This window comes from Malus sylvestris, chromosome 16 (genome assembly GCF_916048215.2).
Source record: "Malus sylvestris chromosome 16, drMalSylv7.2, whole genome shotgun sequence".
Classification (NCBI taxonomy): Eukaryota; Viridiplantae; Streptophyta; class Magnoliopsida; order Rosales; family Rosaceae; genus Malus; species Malus sylvestris.
The window spans coordinates 9,832,082-9,845,962 of NC_062275.1; the positions used below are offsets into that span (position 1 = coordinate 9,832,082).

Consider the following 13,881-nt stretch of genomic DNA (forward strand, 5'->3'; position numbering starts at 1 on the left):
TCATCTTTTTCCACTTCAGGAATATCTTCAAGACTTCATCTTTACGCTTCATGGTGTACACCCATATTCTTCTAGAGAAGTCATCAACAAAGGAGACAAAATAATGGCTACCTCCCCAAGATGCATTCTTGGAAGGTCCCCAAACATCAGTGTGAACATAATCAAGAATGCCTTTAGTGTGGTGAATAGCAGTGCCAAATTTTACTCTAGTTTGCTTACCCAACACACAATGCTCACAGAATTCCAATTTGCATGTCTTTGCACCTTTCAATAAGCCTTGCTTCACCAATCCTTGCAACGCTTTTTCACCAGCATGCCCAAGACGCATATGCCATAACCTCGTGGTGTCTGCGCTATCTGCGTCAGCAGCTTTGGTAACAGCTGCTCCACCAATAACTGTACTCCCCTGCAAGAAATACAAGTTATTTCGTCTTGTACCTTTCATCACCACCAGTGCCCCGTACACAGCTTTAAGAACTCCACCCTCCATGGTGATCTTGAGACCCTTGGATTCCAATGCACCCAGTGAAATGAGATTTTTCTTCATATCCGGTACATACTGAACATCACTTAATTCTCTGACTGTTCCATCATGCATCTTCAAACAGATTTTGCCTATCCCTTGTGTTTTGCAAGCATTATTATTACCCATCAAAACAACTCCACCATCCAGCTCCTCGAAATTAGAAAACCATTCCCGAATGGGACACATATGATAGGTGCAACCTGAATCCAAAATCCACTCATTGGAGTGACCATCAGCATATGAACTAGCCAAAGCAAACTCGAAATCATCATCTCCAGATTTTGCAATATTTGCTTCAGATACCGCTTTCTCCTTCTCTTTGTTCTTCAATTTGGGGCAGTCTTTCTTCCAATGACCCTTTTGGCGACAAAAAACACATTCATCTTTAGCAGGAAACTTCCCTCGTGACTTTGAACGAGATTTTCCCCGCTTCCCAGATTTTCTTTCCTCTGTTCGACCCCTTGCAACAAATGCCTCGGTTTGTGAATTGTGAGTCTTCAGTTCCTTCTTACGACACTCATGATTCACCAATGCCGCAGACACCTCATCAAGTTTCACCTTGGATTTTCCATACAACAGAGTAGTTGTCAAATGATCATAATCATCAGGCAATGAATTTAACAAACATAGTGCCTTGTCCTCGTCAGGAATTTTCACATCAAGGTTTGCTAAATCAGCAAGTATTTTATTATAATCATTGAGGTGTTCATGCATAGAGATACCTGGACGATACTGAAATCGGAAGAGTCGCTTCTTCAAGAAGAGACGATTTTCTGCGCTCTTGGTCATATACTTCTCCTCCAATTTCGTCCATAACTCCTTAGCAGAAGTTTCCTTCATATACGGGTATTTCAACTCCTTATCAAGGAACGATCGAATAGCAGCACAAGCATGAAGATTAATTCGCGTCCACTGCTTGTCATCAATATCTTCTGGTTTATCTTCCAGAACCATATCCAACTCTTGTTGATACAACACATCCATAACTTCACATTGCCACATACCAAAATTATTAGAGCCATTGAATTTATCAACCTCTAACCTTGTAGTAGTAGTTGGATGTCTATTGGATGTAGACGAAGACGATGCTGACCCCCTCTTTACAGATTCATCTTTATCTCCAGCCATCTACTCGGCACTGTTCACAAATACTGCACTGTTCACAGGTACAATACTGTTCACAGATACTGTAGCAGTTCACTGTTCACTGAACTGTAGCGCCAACACTATTCACGGAACTGGGCTCTGATACCACTTGTTGTGCGGAAGCGGCATTCAACTGTAAGTGAATAGTAAAACAGAACAGAATAAAACCAACACCAACAAGAACACCAAGATTTATACTGGTTCGGCAATGCCTACATCCAGTTTGGAGACGACGGAGTATTCCACTATAATCAATGAGAACATACATTAGTGTTTATCACTCAATTTCCCAAAGACCCGAATAACCCAAACTCTCACACTTACAATAGGAAGAGAAAACCAAAAATACAAAACAAGACAATTTGAGAAAATTCTTCTCTATGCCAAATGGCTTCTTGCTATTTTTCTCTCTTCCTTGTTCTCCTCTTCAATGCTTATGGGATGCACCTTGCTCCCCTTTTATAGCCAAAGAAAAGCTTCTCAAAGACATCAATGGCCAAAGGCCTAACATCAAGTCAAAAAGAGTTAGGCACAATTGCATGTAATTTTTGTTTCCCACATGTAGCATGCCAACCAACAATTTTGACCACAAAAGTAGCCGAAATCAATTGTTGGTTTTAGACTACTTTGTTTGAGCCAATAATCAACACTTACAAGTTACAACACTCTCACCAAGAGCATGAACAATACAATCAAAAGGAAAGATGAAAAACTAAAATCAAAAGGATAAGCAGCAGCTAGTTATCAATGCAATTGAAAACTATTGTCTGGAAGGAACACCAAAACATAAAGGAGTGCCACTGCACCATGAAAACATGCGGGTTCCCAAGACAGCCACAATTAAGGAATTAATATAAGTTGTTGGGTATGTGGTAAGGCATTCTAGAAAAAACCACTTTAATTTTTTATGACCAAAACATATATACACAAGTTACAGAATAATATATACACAAGTAACATAATAATATACAAGACATGAATGTTTTGTAACTTGGTTTGTTTAATCAGAAGATATGTACAAGAATATGTACTACCATTTGTATCCTCCTGCAAGTTCTTTTAGCATTGAAAACGACTCTAATTTTAAAGTGTAATGAGTTGCGGGTGAAACTGAATATGATCTCGAAATCCCTGTAACCGAATAGGGACAACACAACCAAGTATCAAAATATGCAGGCATTAGGCATCCGAGTCACTAAAATTCTGGAAAAGCAAAACAATGCTTGAAACGCACGCAAAGAATAAGAGACACAGAAAGTATCTTACCACCTTGATCCAAGTTAAGGCTACCCATGGTGACAAAATTGACCAGCGAACGTTGCAGGAACTGTGATCAGGTTACAAACTGTTTGATATTAAGCTAGAAAAATAGAATGATCTGTAAACTCAACTCAATGAATAGAGCGAGTGCTGCACGTTAATATTTATAAAGAATATAAACACAAGTTTAATCCATGTGGGATATGAATTAAGATATCTACAAGTCACCCAAGAATTATAATTCAACATGATACAAAAACTCCAATGAAGACTAGGACTCCTTATTCCTGCAGAACTAGACAACAGCAGTAGCAATGGCACGTTAGGACTCAACAACAGCAGGAAGCATAGGTAATGCAGACGTCTTTGCTTTAACACAAACGACAGATCGTTTGTTTCGTGTTTATATATTTTTAGTTCTTAAGTCCTCCTCTAAGTGGCAAGAGGTGGATTGTCATGGTGGATAAATATTAACAGTCAATTATAAATTTATATATGTTAATAAATAATAAATGGGAATAAATAAATTAACAGAGTATAAACAAAATAAAAATATTAAGCAGACAACTTGAAGATTAAGGCTTACGTACCGCAATATCCTTTAAACATAATTTTTTTTGTTTCGTGTTTATATATTTTTAGTTCTTAAGTCCTCCTCTAAGTGGCAAGAGGTGGATTGTCATGGTGGATAAATATTAACAGTCAATTATAAATTTATATATGTTAATAAATAATAAATGGGAATAAATAAATTAACAGAGTATAAACAAAATAAAAATATTAAGCAGACAACTTGAAGATTAAGGCTTACGTACCGCAATATCCTTTAAACATAAATTTTGTCCCTACTCAGTGCTTGTAGTTCTATGGACGTCTGCTTTATTAGGATTCAACGATCTAAGTCAGAATTCCAGCATCGGTAAACTTAACTTCTGGCAAATTTCTTTGTGGTTCTCTGAGTAAGGGGGTTTAGGATTGTAGAAGAAGAATTAGATATTTTCTGTGTTCTAAATGTCATGCAGATTGATGTATATATAGTAGGTTTATACATGTTTGCAACAGGTATGAGAATGGGGTGCGTCTCTTGGAAGATATTTGTCTCAGAGGGGTGCTTTGCTCTGCATTCTTTCATCACTTCAGACTTCATCTGAAAAGATGCGAACATGTATAAGAATGGGGTGCGTCTGTTGGAAGACATCTTTCTCAGAGCGGTGCTTTGCTCTGCATTCTTTCATCACTTCAGACTTCATATGAAAAGATGAGTATGTTGATAAAAAAATAATTAATTAATTAAATTTGAAATTAATTATATATATTAATTAGTACACCCCAAAGCCCAACCCAAAGGTTGAGCCCAATTTCATTCTCCATGGTTCATCACTCCAATCACCATCTATAAGGAACAAAACCTTATAAAGTGAGGAAACCCTTTGGTAATGGCCAATGTGAGACAATGAAATTTCTACCCAAAAAACAAAAGTCCCACATCGGTGAGGGAAAGGAAGAGTTTAAATATAATTACTCTGCTCTAACACACACCGTATCTCCACTCTAACTAACACTGTATCGGTGTTGTTGGAGTGAGTCATCGGCCCGTCGACCTAAAAAATTCAACCATGAGAATTCACTTTCTATTACAAATGTGATTTTTTTTTATTAATTTTTTTTAATAATCCTTTAGCCTATAGGGTTTATATATATATATATATATATATATATATATATATATATTAAGAGTAATGTGTTTTAGCTAGGATTTGTTATTTGCTTAACTACTCAAACTCTCAGTTATGGCCCTGAAGGTCGCTATACCTTCTTGTTGTGGTACCAATATTTGATAATATTTGGTTGCAAGGGTTCCGAGATCAGTTACAAATGTACCGTCAACTCAAATTACACGGTAAAATAAAAACAATAAAAAATACAAGCACTGTCACTAATTTATGATGAAAAATTAGTGACACCTAATTGTAGTGAAATTGGTAAGGAAAATAAGGAAAACGAGGCACCTAAACCTAAAATGCCTCTAAAATAATTGGTAGATATATGATGATGAATACCTCTGTACGTCCCTTTCTTTCATCATTTTATAAAATCTCAGCATATGAATTTCTTGGAAGAGAAGCAAGTATATGGACTACTTCAAAAACTTCGAGTTAAGTAACACGTAAAATATCATAATTAGTAACTCCAAAGAAATGCAACCACAGGGTGGGTGGAAGCAAATTTAACAGTGCATGATAACATGGTTTAGCTGACTAGCTACACTATTTGAGAATTTCCATGGACGGTGACCTCGGCCTCCACCAAGCAAGTATCCTTTACAAAATCGCCCTTGCCGGCCTTACTGCAAGTGTCCAGTGCAATGAAGTGAGACCAACCCCAACTCGGACTCGAGGCATCAAACCATTGATTAGTAGCAACAGGAAGAGAATAGAATTATTTCACTTATACACACACACACACACAAAATGTATACCTTCATGAATAAGAACGCATTGTATATATATTAGGGTAAACAACCAATTTGGTCCTTGAATTATCACCCTAGTGAAAATTAGGTCCCTAAACTATTTTTTCAAAAAAATTAGTCTCTGAATTATAAAAATCTGCCAATTACATCCCTAATGTTATATTCGAAGCTACTATATTCAATTTTTCGTCAATTTAAGTCACTTTACTTGCATGTGATACACATTGGAGGGTAGATTGGTAGTTTTTCATAAAGAAATAGTGTATGGAGTTAACTTTGGAGGATAAATTGATAGTTTTTCATAAAGAAATAGTGTAAGTTAACTTTTGAGGGTAACCTATATGAAATGTTAAGGGCTTATAGACAAGAAAATGATGGTATTACACTCTAAAGTGTGTCAAATGACTTAAGTTGACTAAAAATTGGATAAAATAGCTTTGAATATAATAGTAGGGATGAAATTAGCAATTTGTAATGAATTTAGGGACTTATTTTACCGAAAAAATAATTCAGAGACCTAATTTTCACTGAGGTGATAGTTCAGGGACTAAATCGGCACTTCACCCTATATATTATTAGAACATGTGCGTCCAATCTAATACCAATAAATTAGCAATAGCATGCAGAGACTTGAGATTATTTAAAATATTTAGGCAAAGCTTCCTTTTTCGATGTGGAATATCTAAACGTAGTTAATTATATATCCACGGAAATAGTTCAACCTTTATTTACGTGTAGTACCTTTTTGACAATGATTAGTCTTGCGATTCATTCGATAGACAATGCGCAGGGAAATCTCCACACACGTTTTCGAACAAGGAGGGAGGGTTTCTGGATCAGCCAATGCTAAGACAAGAGAAATATGAGTACATTTTCCGTTCGAGTCTCCCTTAGGATGGAGCACTATCTTCCTGTAACCACAAACAGTACGTGAAATTTAAGTACAATGCCTTATTTATAAGTTGATTTGATCTTCAAGAATAATGCTTCATTTTGGGCACTTAATCTGCTAGACTATATTTCAAATTGCATAGTGAAATTGGCTAAAACAAAAATTATTGATGTTGGTGATGGCCCATGCTTGGTCATGTTGGTGGAGCAATACTTTAATAATAAAAACAATTTGTCATTGGAAAATTGAGTCCCACATCATATAGTATTACAAAATAATATACATTTTATAAGTGGGAGGTTCACTACTAATGTCATTGGGATAATTTGATAAATGTCACATCTAATAATAGGTAGTTAAGTTATGAACAATATTAGTGATGTTCGTGGGTGGGTGGTGGTGATGTTGGGTCAAAAAGGTTGACCATGCTGGACACAAAGGTATTAATCGAATGACTAATCCTTCGAAATGTGAGTTGGCTCTAGTGAATAAATAATGAATGGGCTCTTGATAATATGTGTGAGCCCACACATAATAAAATTGAGTAGTTTTTATGTGAGAATTGATTTCCGGTGCGAAACTATGTGGATCTCTTATGCTGAGGTGTGTTAGAAAATATAGTCGACATTGGAAATATAACAAAATAATACACGTGTAACAAACAATACACAGTTTATATGCTGGAGATCCCTACTAGTATAATAATTGTGTTGGCAATAAGCAATTCTAGGCCTAATTAATTACTTTCCAATTTTCATGCAGTTAAGTTAGAGAGATGTACGTACCATTTCTTGTTTCCAACAGTGAATGGTTCTGAGTCGAGTATGGCATCTAACTTCGAAAAGTTCTCAACGTTCCAAAAATGCTTGTACGTAAAAGAATAATAGCTCTTTGATAGAAACTCTGCCTTGGCTGCTCTTTTTTCTGAACAAATGAAGACCTCAGCTCCAACCACGCAGTCGTCATTTACCAGATAGCCATTGGAAGCATCAGTAAATTCTTTCAGTGAGATGAGTTTATCAATACCGGCATCAGGCATCGCCCCATGAAAGCACTTTTGCTTTATATTAGGATCTAAATGCACCAAGAAAATAAATATTAATAAGAAAGACCATAAAAATGATGAGTAATTAATGTCCAAAAGCACATGAAGGAAATTGAGATTCTCTCGTGTGTGATCATTCAAGAATAACACGTTGGGGACATATATTGGGTGACATGGGAGCATGTGTTGGGCTCAACACGTTGGTACATTTGTTCTGATATATTATGAATGAAGTTGATATTTTACCATAAAATCAATTAGCAATATGTATGAGGATAACCCAATTCCCTAAAGCTATGTAAGGGTGAGGGGTTTTAATTCAAGTCTACAAATGTTACTTAGAGGGTATAAGGAATGTCTTATATGAATTGAACAAATTAAAGCATGTGAGAGGAATTTGAAACTAACACCCTCTAAGTAAGTAATGATTTGCAAATCTCTCTCACATACCTTTGTAATACTCATGGAAGACATTTATAATAGCTCTATCTATATTTTATGGTTCATTCCTGACTAACTTGGACTTAATACCTTAAAATTTAGAAGACCCTCATTCAATAAGCATATGCAAAGCCCCTCAGCTTCTCGACGTGACCTCATCAACACATATTAACCGGTCTCTTATTTGCTGGATGCATGCATGAGAAATAGAATACACACACACACACATACACACATATATATACCTTGGAGAACCAAGTACGATCCCGTATTCTGATCAAGCAAAAACACTCTCAAATCAACATATACTTCCCAACCAGCCCGAAGTGATTTTACTCCAGCCATTTCCAAGTAGACAGAGATGAAGTCTTTCACATTCTTCTTCTTGTTTCCATTTGGGTAGAGCGCCAGTTTCCTGTGAGTAAGATAGAGCCGCAGAGAGAGTGGAAGATTCTTTGAACCCCTTTCAAAGAATTACAAAGTACGCAGGATCTAGCCTCAAAAATTCGTCAATACAGGGTCTTACGGCCATTCTATGGAATGCTGCCTGCACAACCTTCACCTCCGCCATTTTAAAACTTCCGTGGGCACTGCAAGCAATGGAAAAATACAACCACCTTGAAGGCCGTGTGTTGGATTCCCTCTCATGCAGCGTCGCTGGAATGTTGGCCTCCTGCGCAACATTGTTGTTTGTGGTCCACGCAACCAGAAGACCCCCCTCCTACCCCCTGCACCGGCACCGGAGGCCCCTGCCCCCGCACCGGCACCGGAGGCCCTTGCCCCCCTTCGCCCCCCTCCACCGGAGCAAGTGGTCCGAGTTGAAGTCGTGTTCCAGTCCAATAATCAACAACCGGTCGTATGCGACCAAGAAACGGGAGTCGACCAAGAAACAGGAATCAGGAGGAGAAGGATTCAAAGCCAGTTCCAAGAAACGGGAGTCGACCAAGAAACGGGACTCGACCAAGAAACAGGAATCAGGAGGAGAAGGATTCAAAGGCAGTTCCAAGAAACGGGAGTCAGGAGCAGAAGGATGCAAAGGCTGAAGCACATTACATTGCTCTGTCAAAGGATGATGGAGGAAGTGGGAATGGAAGAAGCCGATCGGTAAGAATTGCAGAGGAGGATGGAGGAAGCCGATCAGTAAGAATTGTAGAAGAGGATGGAGGAAGACGAAAAGCAAGGCATGTTCAGAATCACACTGTTCCGTCTTATAATTCGTTTTTAAATGTTACATCTATTCTGAACATGCCTTGCTTTTCGTCTTCCTCCATCCTCCTCTGCAATTCTTACTGATCGGCTTCCTCCATCCTCCTCTGCAATTCTTACCGATCGGATTCTTCCATTCCCACTTCCTCCATCATCATTTGACAGAGCAATGTAATGTGCTTCAGCCTTTGCATCCTTCTGCTCCTGACTCCCGTTTCTTGGTCGACTCCCGTTTCTTGGAACTGCCTTTGAATCCTTCTCCTCCTGATTCCTGTTTCTTGGTCGAGTCCCGTTTCTTGGTCTCCCGTTTCTTGGTCGACTCCCGTTTCTTGGAACTGGCTTTGAATCCTTCTCCTCCTGATTCCTGTTTCTTGGTCGACTCCCGTTTCTTGGTCGCATACGGCCGGTTGTTGATTATTGGACTGGAACACGACTTCAACTCGGACCACTTGCTCCGGTGGAGGGGGGCGAAGGGGGGCAAGGGCCTCCGGTGCCGGTGCGGGGGCAGGGGCCTCCGGTGCTGGTGCAGGGGGTAGGAGGGGGGGTCTTCTGGTTGCGTGGACCACAAACAACAATGTTGCGCAGGAGGCCAGCATTCCAGCGACGCTGCATGAGAGGGAATCCAACACACGGCCTTCAAGGTGGTTGTATTTTTCCATTGCTTGCAGTGCCCACGGAAGTTTTAAAATGGCGGAGGTGAAGGTTGTGCAGGCAGCATTCCATAGAATGGCCGTAAGACCCTGTATTGATGAATTTTTGAGGCTGGATCCTGCGTACTTTGTAATTCTTTGAAAGGGGTTCAAAGAATCTTCCACTCTCTCTGCGGCTCTATCTTGTTCCTTTTTTCTAACAAACAAATTACCCATAGCAATGAGCAGTGAAGAAACCCAGATTGAAGAATCCCAAGAAAGATCTTCTGTCTGTATGCTTCAGCGGAAGAAAAGTACACCAATCATCGTCCGGGCGATCATGATAACCAAACCAGAACAATTGTAATGCAGTAATAAGACTAGAGAGAATTAGGAAGAGAAAGATGAACACTCGAGAGAATTTGTTCTTTGTATTATTTCACACTGAGATACAAATGGATTACAACTATTCTTTTATACCCAAGTCGGTTAACTAACTCTTAACAGTCTTCCAACGATTCTAACAGACTGCTGACATGGGCTGATGTGGATGGCTGACGTGTCATCCCTGACGGCTCAGTAGTCCTATCAAAAAGACACCAATCCGACTGAAAAATCAAGAAGAAACCAAACACTACAGCCAGACCCTGACTAGTGACTATTTTTGTGTGCGCGCGTGTGTTTTTATACGAATCCTGCGTACTTGAACTAAAACTTAATAATATCTTCATCAAGTGGAAACATTTACAAAAATATACAGCAACCAAATTGCACACAAAAAGCAATTTTATGGCTAATCCAATGGCATGCATAAACATACATTGTTTGTGAATTGGTGTCGGAGTCACACAAATTAACATATTGAGAAACACGTACATTATGCAAGATCTACCACACAAGACACAACCACTAGTTTCCTCACACCGGTTTTGGCCCCAAAGTACTCTTAAAGCAAGACTTATTTGTTCATTTAAGATCATAGATTCACAAAAACTGATCTCATATCTCATAGGTCATTCCAACCCTGAGAAGCCTAGTCCGTGGGATTCTCATGATTTGCTCCCCTTGCCTAAAGTTTTTCCTCAAGAAACTGTAGACATGGTTTGCTCCCTGTAGCAGCCCTTTCAAAATTTTGGGTCTCCATTTTTTGCTTTAATTCATCGTTTCTGATTGAATGTGCACCCATTGCTATTTCTCCCCTCTGTTTCTTTGAACGTTGGGTACCTTTAAATTCATACCATGGCCTGTCGTAATATTCTGGCATCTTTATGGGAATTAGGTTGGAGATTTGGGTTATGCTTTAGAACTTGGAAATTATGCAGAGTATAGTGGAGCTCCAAATGAGGAAGAGGTGTTGCAATATGCAAGAGTTGCGATGGATGTAAGAAGCTTTTCTTATCTTACGAAGACCTCTTTTTTCTCTCTTGCTCACACAGACACACATCCACTCGTTTTTACTTCATCTGACTAATCAAGTTGCAACCATTACATGCAGCATACACTAACTGCCAATAAAATTATCATATATTGCAGTGTGCAACAGCTAATCCAGATGGTCGTAAAAGAGCTCTAATAATTGGAGGTGGTATAGCTAATTTCACAGACGTAGCTGCTACATTCCATGGAATTATTAGAGCCCTAAGGGAGAAGGTATCACCACATTTTGACATTCATATCATATACGATAGATTGGCCTAGTTGGTTTATTTTGTTTTGTATGCTCAAACCGTTTCTCTTTTGCGACATCAAAGGAATCCAAGCTAAAAGCGGCAAGAATGCATATATTTGTGAGAAGGGGCGGTCCAAATTATCAAACTGGTTTGGCAAAGATGTGTGCTTTGGGGGAAGAACTCGGAGTTCCTCTTGAGGTATGCGATGATTTTCTGGTTTTGACATTTGATATCAGTTGTTAACAAGCCTTATTCTTGAAGAACTTTAAAAGGGTGAACTAAAACACAAATAGATTATAAGCTACGGGCTGCAAGCCTGACGTCGTTTCTCAATGCAGGTTTATGGCCCTGAGGCAGCAATGACCGGAATGTGCAAACAAGCAAGCAATTGAGTGCATCGTGGATGAAGCTTAAGAGTTTCTTATTCGCGGCTCTTTGTATGAGTTTTCAAGCCTCGAAGTGTGTATTATGATTTGGCCAAAAAGGAAAAAAAGTATGAATTGTGAGTTTGTCTTGGCAAGATGAGAGCGCATAATTTCTTCAGTTTTCCAATCTTTTCAACTATTGTGACTTATTGTGATGAACCATGGTAAGTGTGTTCTTGTTTTGAAAGGAAATGGTTGCATTGTGTTGTTTTGAAAGTAAATGGTTGCATTCCTTCCTTTCCTTCCGTTTTCTGCCCCTTTGAGTATTTCAAGTTTAAACAAGTACGAGGTAATAAGCAAAAGAAAATATGTGTCACAAAAATTATACATATCTTTAAAGAATGAGGAAGTGAGTAATTTTTATTTTTAAACAACAATATTCTACATGTAAGGGGAGGGCGATAGTCTACCATGAGGGGAGGGGGTGGATTGGGCTAAGAGAAAATCCAGGATCCATGTGTTTATTAATTTGAATCTAAGATGTTCGAGTTTATGATTTGTTTTTGTTCAATAGAAATTAGAGAATCAAACGTTTTTTGAAATGTCATCATTCAATTTTAAATGAATGTGTTTTAACTTTTTCATGTTTATTACTTTATGAAATTAATTTTCACATCCTTATTTTTCTTTTATACACTACTTTTCATCTCTCACCTTTGTGTTGGATAAATAAAAATAAAGAATCAAATGACGAAGTTGCATTACAAGTTTTTCCTGGCAAATATATATAAAATATGAGGATTAACCACTTTTACCCTAAATGTAAAAAGTGAAAAACCCACTTGTCTAGAACCGCCTTGTGACTTTCTCTGTCTCACACTGCTCGTTTCCGTGAGCAATGGATTGATTGCAACCCTGCAAAATTGGGGTAATTGTTTTTTTTCTTGGAAAATCTAGGCATTACTTGCGGGCAAGTATAAAACTTTGGTCAAAGTCTGAATTGGGTAGTTTTTTCTTTTCATTATTGTGAGTGTAAGCATGGAATGATTTGCAACTCTGCAAAAATTGGATCTTTCATTCTGCTTAGAAAAATGTAGATATATGCATGGATTGGTTGCATCTGTTGTTAATTAATTCTTAGAACTTTGAAACTTCGAACAAAATCTGAATTGGGTAAAAATTTCTGATTATTATGAGTGCAGATATATGCATGGATTGGTTGCAACTCTGCAAAATTTGGGCATTAGTAATTTGTATGCAGCAGCACCTATGAGACCTGTAAGTTGGTAATTTGGTGTTAAAGACTTAAGGTTCTTCCAAAATGAATCTCTCTTTACACTTGTGAATTCGGACCTCTTTGTGCTGCTTGGGATTAAATTTATTTGACTGTAATCGTTACTGTTGATGGATTACTGAACAGTACAGTGGGTGTTACATCCATACTCGATGGGGCTTCTGATAATACAGGGTCGGGCATTGCTCGAAGATTAGGTAGGTTATCAATTTTTGTTTGGATAATTTGGGTTTGTCATCGTCTTTTTTTTCCCCGCCTACTCCATGGTCTGACATGCGGTTATTTTCAGTGTTAAAGACTGGACTGAACATAATTCTGGCTTGCAACATTCTGAAGAATAGTCCCATGCTTGAGGTTTGTACCCTCTCTGTCTCGAACACATAGAGAAACAATACACACATGAACACGAGACTATCAGATGTCTGTTTCTTTGTCGTTTGCATATGTGCAGGAATGGATTCGTCTGTGTTTGCACGTTTTGTTAGCTATTTTCACTGAATCATTTGCCCCTTGTTCTTGTGATTTCAGGTAGATGCTGAAAATTGTTGGTTCAGAAGCTAATCAATCTTGGGTTCACAAGGCCAAAGTCCGAAGGATTCTAGTCATAGCCGGGGCTTTTTGATTCTGCTGGATATGAGGAATGTTTACTAGTCTGATTCCAGACGTCAAGCGTCGTAGTAACCCTCACTAGTCCGATTATAGTCGTAAAGTTGACACTTTTCGCAGGCTATGGTGTGATTAAACATGTATCAGGCTATGGTTCACTTGCAAGGAATGAGTATCATTCTCACATGTTTTACAAAGAGGAGTGGAATTGGAAGGAAAGAGTTTATGTGGTTCAAATTTGCTTTTGGCGAGAATTAAACCTAAAATCTCTCACTTACAAGTGAAGAGGAATATCACATCGTAATACTAAGTGACCATGCACTTACTA

At 38.4% G+C, this 13,881-nt stretch overlaps 1 protein-coding gene, 1 long non-coding RNA gene and 1 pseudogene across 2 annotated transcripts; 2 read left to right on the forward strand and 1 right to left on the reverse strand.

The window, feature by feature from the left end:
* Positions 1-5,041: 5,041 nt before the first annotated feature.
* On the reverse strand, positions 5,042-8,354 carry LOC126609084 (uncharacterized). Its single transcript, XM_050277099.1, has 5 exons — positions 8,269-8,354; positions 8,029-8,198; positions 7,083-7,371; positions 6,147-6,316; positions 5,042-5,279 (listed from the first exon to the last, which is right to left on the reverse strand). The coding sequence occupies exons 1-5, from the start codon at positions 8,352-8,354 to the stop codon at positions 5,254-5,256; spliced, it is 741 nt and encodes a 246-aa protein (XP_050133056.1). The 3' UTR covers positions 5,042-5,253.
* Positions 8,355-9,859: 1,505 nt separating this feature from the next.
* Positions 9,860-11,905, forward strand: LOC126609085 (ATP-citrate synthase alpha chain protein 3-like; annotated as a pseudogene).
* Positions 11,906-13,068: 1,163 nt separating this feature from the next.
* Positions 13,069-13,772, forward strand: LOC126606597 (uncharacterized). Its single transcript, XR_007617264.1, has 3 exons — positions 13,069-13,144; positions 13,237-13,301; positions 13,476-13,772. It is a non-coding gene; the product is annotated as an uncharacterized LOC126606597 (long non-coding RNA).
* The last annotated feature ends 109 nt before the right edge of the window (positions 13,773-13,881 follow it).

Excerpts from the sequence above, each read along its gene's own strand:
- LOC126609084 (XM_050277099.1), bottom strand. The coding sequence starts at position 8,354 with ATGGCGGAGGTGAAGGTTGTGCAGGCAGCATTCCATAGAATGGCCGTA. Across the intron at positions 6,317-7,082 it reads ACTGTTGGAAACAAGAAATG|GAAGATAGTGCTCCATCCTA; the intron begins GTACGTACATCT and ends TTGTGGTTACAG. Across the intron at positions 5,280-6,146 it reads GACTAATCATTGTCAAAAAG|TAAGGCCGGCAAGGGCGATT; the intron begins GTACTACACGTA and ends GGACACTTGCAG.